Here is a 10623-nt window from a genome sequence, read left to right as displayed (position 1 = left end):
ATTCTAAAAGAAAAGTGAAAAACAAACAGAAAAATCATTAACTCTTGAAAGAGCGCCTCCAATTAGATATTTTGCTAAAAATAGATTAATTTCTACATATATTAAATAAAATCAATTGAATTGCATATCGAAAAAAGTTTTTTTATAAAATTTGTCTATGGCTCATTGTAAGGACTTGAATCGAACCCGGGTACATCATAAGATGAAGGACTGTAGCGGCTTTTATGAACCAGTGGCACCCAGAGATGTTTTGTGTAATGTGGGTGCCATTCAATATTTATACTAATTATTACAGATATTTACATAAATAGCCAAAATTTTCCTGCAGTGTGTGGGTGGCGTACCATCCTTACCTTATAAAGTAGATCCGCCTCTACATGTAAGTTACATGTCACCTGTATACCAATGTCTCAATAATGGTTTTATTAGGATTTGGGGATTGTTTTCTTATCAGCCGTTTATTTAGTTATGTTAGTGTTGGATGTGTTCTTTTCTGTTTTTCTATTGTAAATTTTTTTTTTTGCTGGAAACTATATTTTTTTGGGCATAGTACATCCATACGGAGTTCTAGCTTATTGTGAGGCCATTTAGTCAATCCAGCTTTAACTCTAGCGTTGTCTATATAAACACCACTACAAGTGTTAAAAGATAGACTTTAAATCGTCTGAAGAACGGCTAGGGTTAGATATCTCAGCATTAATTATTGAGGAGTTTTAAGCTGTGAAAAAAGGAATATCATTTATTTTGTAAAGATTTTCGACGATCAGTGACACAAGGCTTCCTACTAAGATTTTCTTCCAAACTAGCTCAAACTCACGACCATCAAGTACCTTAATTAGTATTGAAATCACTCATGAACTCCACACTAACAGGTACTATTATTACTTCTTTCGTTTTAATTTATATGAATCTAGTCGATTGAGCACGATTATTAAGTAAGAAATGAATATTTGTAGAATTTATAGTTTAAACACGCCATACTGCCTATAAAGGTAAGTTCATTAAGCCACATCATGACCTGTTTGCTATGATGCATTATTCAATTGTGCATTCAGACCTCAATTGGTTTCATGACTTTGTATAAATTTATTTTAATTTTATGATCTTTCCTTTTTTTTTTTATACATGATAGATTTACTTTTACACGTAAGAGATCTATTTTTTATACATAAGAGATCTGAAAAGATCATTTTTTTAATTTTAAAATTGTGAAGGAGCATAATTTATAAATAGCACCTTGTGTATCCTTCATATAATGAATAATTTTATTATATTTTATATTTTTATTTTTGAATATTCAAGAGGGTTCCATTTTTTCATCTGCGTCGTGGCAGCAACAATATTGGTTTGCATGTGTCAAGCTAACGTGATCACATAACTTGTTTACTTCACGATATTTACAGATTTTAAAGCTGAATCTCTTCAACTCTCTCCAAAGTTAAAGAAAAGAAAAATATAGCAGCATCATATATCTCTGAAATTATTTGAATCATCAATTGTCAAGAACGTTGACAATTGAAAGAGTAATTGTCCCATCAAAGGGCTTTATAAGGTATTCAGTTACTTTACAAAATGCAGCTTCACATGTCCTTTTCTGGAAATAGACGTTCAACTTATATGACATTGTTTTTCTTATTAAATAAATATATTCGTATATTTAAAAATTAATTTAACTTTATATTATTTATTTTACTTTAAAGAGAAATTTTTATAACTACACAAATATTATAAAAAAATTAAGATCACAAATTTCAAATGTTATAGAGTATATTTAAGATTAAATTAAAAAAAATTATCTTTTTAATTACTTTTTGAGTCATCATATAATTTAAATCGAAGGAGTACTACTACTACTTTGGTAAATTTGACGCACTTGTTAGTCCACGACCACCAATCGTGGGGGTCACATGGAGGCCCCAACCAGATAGATATCTTAAAAAATAATAGTAATTTATAATTTCAAGTTGCCCCATTTTTTGAAAGTTGTTTTAGCAAACTATTGGCTAACATCGACAGAGCTCCTATCCCCTCCACCTTTCATGATTTATCATCTTCTTAGGATATAATAATAATAATAATAAAGAAATGTTTCATCTTCAGCTGTCATAGTTGAATTCCTGCAGTAATCAGTAAAACGTCACTACAAACGCAATAGTTCTCTTTGTCTTTGTAAGAAACACAAGCACACAGAGAAACTAGGAGTAGTATATATAGAGAAGAAGAGAATCATCAAAATATCTAGAGAAAGGTATATGGGAAAGGCAAAATATGAGCCTTTGTTCGAGACCAAGAAGGCAAAGGGCAGGATAATATATAGGCTATTTGCCACTTCTTTGCTTTGTGGAATCATCTTGATTTGGACTTACAGATTATATAACATACCAAAACCAGGCGAAAATGGCAGATTGGGTTGGATTGGAATGTTTGGTGCTGAACTATGGTTCGGGTTTTACTGGCTCCTCACTCAATCTCTTCGTTGGAACAGAACTCTTCGCCACACATTTAGAGACAGGCTCTTACAAAGGTAAGAATCATTTTTGTAACAGTCCAAGTACCCTAGTAACATTGTCCGTTTTGGGCCTAGCTCCTCACAGAATTTAAACGTATCACTAGGGTTTAAATCCTGTCTACTTATATACTCAGCATGTCTATCGTGTTTTATCGATGTGGGATTCGCCTAGGATGTCATGTACACCTGCTAAGATTTGCCGCCACCGTTCAAGGTTGCACTCGGAGTGGCTCTAATACCATCTGTAAGCGCCCAACCCGCTAGTAATATTGTCCGCTCTAGGCCTAGCCCTCACGGGTTTAAAACGCGTCACTCGGATCTAATGTCTGTCTGCTTATATATCCAGCATCTAACCCGTGTTTTGTCCATGTGGATTAGCCTAGGGTGTCACAATTTTATGCAAATGTTTTAACTGTAGGAAAAAATACACTTTTATTTACCACTTAATTATGATCTGGGCTACGCATGTGGAACTTTGTTTTGATGAAGAGTGACGATGAGATTTGAACTCAGTGCCTGCTTTGACAATATGTTAAATTTTGTAATCTATATCATCTGAAAATTTAAATTGTTAGATAAAGCATGATTTTATTTAGTTAGTTAATTACTACTATTGTCCATGAAACAGGTATGAGAATGAGTTGCCAAGAGTAGATGTATTTGTGTGCACAGCTGATCCTGCGATAGAGCCACCAATTATGGTGATCAATACAGTTTTATCAGTCATGTCTTACAATTATCCACCAGAAAAACTTAGTGTTTATCTCTCAGATGATGCTGGCTCTGCGCTTACCTTTTATGCATTGCTAGAGGCTTCTCGCTTCTCAAAGCATTGGCTTCCCTATTGTAAGAATTTCAATATTGAGCCAAGATCCCCAGCTGCCTATTTTACGTCTTTGTCTGCATCTGCTCAATCTGATGCACATTTTTCCGAAATAAAGGTATTCAAACATTTCTATTCAACTTGACATCGTTTTCTTTTTTAGTCGAACACCACCATCAAACAGCAGGAGTGGTTTTTATCCTATTTTTAGCTGGAATAGCAGTTCAGGCTTTGCCTGTTCTGCATTATCCTAGAGGATGAAAGTGTTTTAAACTTTAAAGCATTGTTTTGTTTCATTGGAAGTTATTGAACCAAATGATGAAGTTGTTGAACTTTCAATTATTAAAGTAACAAATGCAACAAAGTAGGTGAATGATTCTGCCAACCACCTTAGGGGGATCTGTATATTTGTTTTTTTTCTTTTTCGTTTGCTCGTTTTGTTCCATTACCTACTACTTGATGATGAATTGCATCAGAAAAGTTGAGAATTTAGTGCCCTCTCTGTAAGAAGCGTTAATCTAGTTTCAACAATTAAATAACTGACCATCATGTGCAAAATTACTATAGGAGTGACATTTTGTTAATTTCATGCTTCTGATTTTGTATGTAGTAAGCACCATTGATTATTTTTAATAATCTGTCTCAGTTATTACTTACGAGAAAGTTGTTCTAATTGTCAAAAAAGTCCAAGCATATATCTTACTACTAGCCAGTTAGTAGGTGAAATGATTAAAATGCTGTGGAATATATACAGTTTGATAGCCAGTTTTTGTTCTTAATGCTTCAGAGATTATATGACGACATGGCAAACAGAATTGAAGTTGTATGCAGAGCTGGAGTAATTCCAGATAAAGAAAAATTAGAGCATACAGGATTTTCCAAATGGGATTCATATTCATCCAAGGGAAACCATGCTTCCATCTTGCAGGTAGGAAAGGAAAGGAGCAAATTATCAAAATTAGTGTTGCAAGCCAGGACTTGTTCTCGGTTCTTTTCATCCGAGCTGATTTATCATCTTAGCTGATGCTAGGCTACATGTTAACAAGCTGAACTATCACCTACTGGCTTGAATTCATGTAGCTTTAGTTATCTGGTTTTATTTATTTCTCTTTCGTTCTCGAACCAGATACTAAGTGACAGCAGAGATGAAGAGACAAAGGACGTTGACGGAGTAATACTGCCAACTTTGGTCTACTTGGCTCGGGAGAAGCGTCCCCAGCACTTCCATAATTTCAAAGCTGGGGCGATGAATGCATTGGTATGTTTACCAATTTCTCATCACATAAGTGAGTAAGTTTTTTTGTTTCTTCATGAAATCTTGGAGAATAATGTGGATAATTTTTGTACTAAAACTTTCAGATCAGGGTGTCCTCAGAGATCAGCAATGGGCCAATAATTCTAAATGTAGATTGTGATATGTACTCAAACAACTCAAACTCAATTCAAGATACTCTTTGCTTCTTTATGGATGAAGAAAAAAGTCATGAAATTGCATTTGTGCAGTTTCCACAATCTTTCGAAAATACCACTAAAAATGAACTTTATGGTTCTCTAAGAGTAATCGATGGGGTCAGTACATCTCACATTTTTGTTCATCTCCTGAATCATTCAATGTGTGTTGAAAATACTCATGCTAGTGTCGTTAAATGAATTTTTCTTCTCCATTATTTACATCAAATTAAGGTGGAATTCCATGGTATGGATGGTAATGGAGGCCCTCTGTATACTGGAACTGGCTGCTTTCATAGGAGAGACACCCTTTGTGGTAGAGAGTTTAGCAAGGATGCTCAGATTGATTTGAAGAGTGCACGTCCTGGAAAAATGGAAGAAAATGTGCACGAGTTGGAAGAAAGACTAGAAATATTAGCAAGTTGCACGTATGAGGAAAATACTCAATGGGGAAACGAGGTATGAAGTTGAAGACGTGATTACGCAAATAATAGTATGCTATCTCTAAAAGCTTAAAATTTAGGTTAGATGGTCACACACTTCAACAACTGACTCATTGTGAACTTTATTAACATGGCAGATTGGTTTGAAGTACGGGTGCCCAGTTGAAGATGTATTGACCGGGTTGACAATTCAGTGCAAAGGTTGGAAATCTGTTTATTATAAACCAGAAAGGAAGGGATTTTTAGGGGTTACTGCAACTACTTTGGATCAGACATTAGTGCAGCATAAGAGATGGTCCGAGGGCGATCTAATGATTCTGTTTTCAAAGTACAGCCCAGCTTGGTATGGACTCGGAAAGCTCAATCCTGGCCTTCTGTTGGGGTATCTCACTTACTGCCTCTGGTCTCCTAATTGTGTTGCGACACTCTACTACTCCATCGTCCCTTCCCTTTATCTACTCAAAGGAATTTCCTTGTTTCCATAGGTATTTGTATCCCTTAATCATCACATTTTTCTGACAATATCATACATAAGCTTTCATGTCAGTCTTGTTTAATAACTCACTGCACTAGTAGTGGTTATGAGCCACATTCAATGTAGAGTTTCTGGTCTTTCTCCCTATAATGCATTTTAAATTGGAGGGAGAATGGAAAAAAGAAATTGAATCCTATTGGTTTAGCTAAGACGATTCTGGAAATTAGAAACTTATTCCGTTTCTCCTTGGTGTGAATCCATATTACTTTAGAACTAATGTCGAGTCATCAATAGTTCCAGTCTTGGATTTCTCTACAAGTTGAGTGAATAAGAATAGCAGAATTCCACTATAAAAACCTTACTTCAAATGTGTCGAAATTGAAGTAATCTCATTAGAGGTAATGATATTGTTAGCAAAATACACATACAATAGCTGATCTCATTCTATAAAAATTCACTATCCCGTTATGGTTTGATACAAACAAATAAGGAACAAAATGCTAATATTTAGTAATAACTGGCACTAAAAGCACATGGTAAGCAAAAGTACTGGCCTTCAAAAGAAATTGACAAATTCTCCTTCTGATCTTATGAAGGTTTCCAGCAAATGGTTTTTGCCATTTGCTTATGTGATAATCGCGGAACTAATATGCAGTTCTGCTGAATTTCTGTGGAGTGGTGGAACGATTTTGGGATGGTGGAATGAACTAAGAATGTGGCTTTATAAGAGAACAAGCTCTTACATATTTGCCTTTCTTGATGTCATGTTGAAGTTATTTGGTTCTTCTAATTCAACATTCATTGTCACTCCAAAAGTCTCTGATGAGGATGTTTTGTTGAGATACAAGCAAGAAAAAATGGAATTTGGAAATGCTTCACCTATGCTTACCATTTTGTCAACATTGGCAATGCTCAATCTTTTATGCCTTGTGGGATTAGTGAAAGAAGTGATCATAACCAGAGAAGTGGGATTGAAATATGCATTTGATACTATGGCTTTGCAAATTTTGTTGTGTGGGTTTCTGGTATTGATTAACTTGCCTTTATACAATGGTCTCTTCTTTAGGCAAGACAAGGGCAAAATTCCTAGCTCCACTCTAGTTCAGTCAGTTATTTTTGCACTTTCATGTGTTGCATATGTGTATTACTAGTACAGTACCTTTTGGATCTTTGTAGCAACAATATTCTCTAATTATGGAATCATGAGATAAAATGTTCCCGTTTTATTTAGCAGAAAAGAAGGAAAAACAAATGAGAAAAGAAACAAAACAAAAAACAAAAGGATTGGATGTTTTGTCATTTATATGCCAGGCAAGATGTTTTTTGTTCTTTTATTCTTTTTGTAACATCTGAATATAACGAAGCAATGTAGTCAAAGCTATGTTGTTCGGTCTCTCCGAAAATATTCACTGGATATGTGTCTTGGAAGATCCGACACGCGCACGATAACATTTTGGAGAGTCCGTATAACATAGAGTCAATGATTTCTTATTTCAGAAAAAAGGAGGAATTCAGTGGAGCATAATTTTTTGAATAGTGCTCAAAATAAAGAATGTAGTAATGCATGTAATGAGAAAAGATAGAAGAAGATTTTTTTGTTAGGAAAATTGCCCTCAAATACCAAAAGAAAAAAGGAAGGAGAACTGAACAATTTGATGACTAGATACAAGTCTTTCTATTGAAAAAAGGGATTAACTTGAATCTGTCACATCTTACTGCTACATTAGATACTAATACTTGATATTAATCTGTAAAGTGTATCATGTACTCCAAACAAATTGCCATCTATGACTAAAAATACTAGAGTAGTAATACTAGAATTATATTACGTAAAAGATTAGGTTTACTAAATTTCCTTGTGGGAGCACTTGTTTTCACAAGACTTAGACGACTTTACATGATCAATTTTGAGTTATTAGTTTTTTGACATAAACTAGATTATGGAGTATCAAAGATATCAATTTTAATCCTTACAAAAAAGTAAAGAAAGAATTGTAATTCGTTTCTTCTAACTGTTTGGAGAGTTGTTATGCGCCAACAATATGAAGAATAAATTTGCAATATTATAAAGAAAAAGTAAGGTACAGGGTAATACTATTATACAAAAAGGTAGGATAAAGGTTAAATAGGATTATTTAATAATTAAAAAAAAAAAAAGGCAAGATGAGAGAAAAAAAAAAAAAAAAACGATGCGATCACACCAAATCGGTCGTTCCATAAAGTGGCATTTTTCTGTCGTTACGTGACAGATTTAAACGATACGATACAATAAGATTTAAGTAACAATCAAAATAAACATTATATTTAAAGTAACAGTACGATACAATGCAACATGTAACAACTATCCAAACAAGCTGTAAAGGGTTACTAGAAAGCGTAAAGAAACATTAGATTTGAACTCGTAATATTATAATTTATATTGTGAAGTATTATTTATTACTAGTAATTTATTAAAACTCCTATTTTATTGCATCAAGTCAATTCGATTACGGCACTTATCACAAGAAGAAGAGTGTGAAACATCATCACTGGCCATTTGTGAAGAGATGTTGAGAGAGAAACTTAACTTCTCACTAGACTTTATTCCTTCCTATCTTCCTCCTCACTGTAATCAACCACAAAATGACCGACACTACTACAATTCCCAACACTGATCCACCTGACTTACACTCTATGAATATTGATGAACCAATCACCACCCAGAAAACCCCTTTTTTCCTCCAAACATTACTCAACAGTAATGATGCCTCAATTTCAACCATCACTGATACCCAATACCACATTCACATGTCGGAAGAAACAATAGCAGCCAACAATTCAGACAACTTCCTTCCACTTTCCACAGAAGACAAAACATGGCTTTACTCTCCTTGAAAATACTCCATTATAATTAAAGTTTTTGGCAGAAAAGTGGGACACTTAACCCTCAAGCAAAAATTGCAACACTTATGGAAACCAACAGAGTCTTTGGCCTCATTGATTTAGGTAATGACTTCTTCCTAATCAAATATCAAAAAGAAGAAAATATGACAAAAGCTCTATACGAGGGGCCATGGTTTGTGTTAGGCCACTTTCTATAAGTTAGAAGATGGGAACCTAAGTTTCTAGCATCCACATCCAAACTTACTTACACGGCCATTTGGTTTAGGCTACCAGAATTACCCATTGAATTCTATGATACTCATATCTTACAACAAGTTGGAAATGAATTGGGTAAGCAACTAAAAATTGATATATGCACGCCATCTGCATCAAGAGGAAGATGCGCTCGAATATGTATTGAAGTTCCTCTTGAACAACCAATAAAATCACTTGTATTTATAGGGAATCATCGCCAGCAAATCCTTTATGAAGGACTTAATATGCTATGTGTCCGTTGTGGTAGAATTGGCCATACTACGATATATTGCCCTATGAAACTCACAACACCAGTTCTACCAACACCAACAGTCACCACTTCTTCTTCTGATGAACGGGAAACAATGGATCTACAACATCTAGACTCTGAATGGAAGAAGGGTACTTCTCCAAAAAAGCAACCCAAATCTATGCTACGCCAACATGCAGCAATTCACATCACCAAAGATACCACTTCACCATCCGGGCACCAGCCAGCTGACTATGACAAAGGTACGCAATCCTCAATTCCTATTACTAGTCAATTAACAAATGTTATACCTAACAACAACTTATTAACAATAAAAAATAGTTTTGCTTCATTAACTTCTTCTAATGACCTAGTAGGTCAAACACCTACTCATAAATTAGTGGACAAATCTACAAGACCAATAGAAGAAATAGTGGCTCAGCTACAACACATGGATACTAATAACGGGTCGGCCCAAATAGCTACAACACTACTCGATCCACCACTAGAAAATCACCCTGATAATTACCCTACTTCACTCCATTCTAGAGCAAATAGTAACCCTACTGCCACTCATCCTATTTCTACCAATGCCACGTTGGCACCACCACCCGAAATACCCAATCAGACAACACCTACCATGCACTCCACAAATTTTATTCCCAGGCCACACACTACTACAAACAACCATCATGATCCCTCCCAATCTCTTCCTAAGCCCAATTCACCACAAAACGAAACCAATCATCTTTCCATGCACACCACTTCCCTGCATCCCAACCCACGTGAGAAGCCCGATCCATACGAAACCTCCCCTTCCACTCAATCACAACTGCCTCAACCAGCCAATCCAACAAATATTACTAATACTCAACAATAATTACCAATCCCACTTCCTTCACACATTATTGTTAATCCTTCAACACCACAAACAACTTATAACCATGCACGGACACAACACTCCATCTTTTTCACTAAGAACCCAACATCAGCGACCCTCCTTAATGCAATTCAGGCCAGTCAACATTCACTTCCTCAACCCAGAAACCATGAAATACAACACACACACACACACACACACCCCTCCAACCACTTACCCAGCGATATACACATCACAAGCTCCAAATCCATTTCAACCTCCTCAATCATGATTGGAGATGGGATTACAAAATCATGCCCTGACATTCTCCATGATCGTGAACAACCAGGAGATCATAGTACGTCTCCAAAACCCTCAAGACTTAGCACAGATAGTCACAGAGGTAATGACAGTGGCGATGACCTTTTACGGCCATGTGATGACCTTTACTTATTTTTAAAATGAATTCTGCATTCCGAGGCCTTAAAAACTTCTTTTAGCATCACCTCAATTTGCGTGCGCAGTCCGGGCGCGTAGCCGGAAAGCTATTGTATAAAAATCTGTGAAAAATGATAAATTTTGACTTAAAAATGCATTTAAGTTGACTTCGGTCAATATTTTGGGTAAACGGACACGGACCCGTGATTTGACGATCCCGGAGGGTCCATGGAAAAATATGAGACTTGGGCGTATGCCCG

The 10623-nt window shown here is 35.5% G+C and overlaps 1 protein-coding gene across 1 annotated transcript; it reads left to right on the top strand.

The window, feature by feature from the left end:
• The first annotated feature begins 2110 nt into the window (after positions 1–2110).
• LOC109209428 (cellulose synthase-like protein E1) lies at positions 2111–7028 on the top strand. The gene is given in 8 exon segments (XM_019372692.1): positions 2111–2524; positions 3138–3450; positions 4120–4260; positions 4459–4590; positions 4692–4901; positions 5016–5240; positions 5362–5709; positions 6296–7028. Coding segments are annotated over 8 exon segments (2196 nt in total). The 5' UTR covers positions 2111–2252; the 3' UTR covers positions 6851–7028.
• Positions 7029–10623: the final 3595 nt, after the last annotated feature.

Source organism: Nicotiana attenuata, unplaced genomic scaffold (genome assembly GCF_001879085.1).
Source record: "Nicotiana attenuata strain UT unplaced genomic scaffold, NIATTr2, whole genome shotgun sequence".
Lineage (NCBI taxonomy): Eukaryota > Viridiplantae > Streptophyta > Magnoliopsida > Solanales > Solanaceae > Nicotiana > Nicotiana attenuata.
The sequence above is the reverse complement of the archived record's forward strand: the minus strand, read 5'-3'. Positions and strand labels throughout refer to the sequence as shown.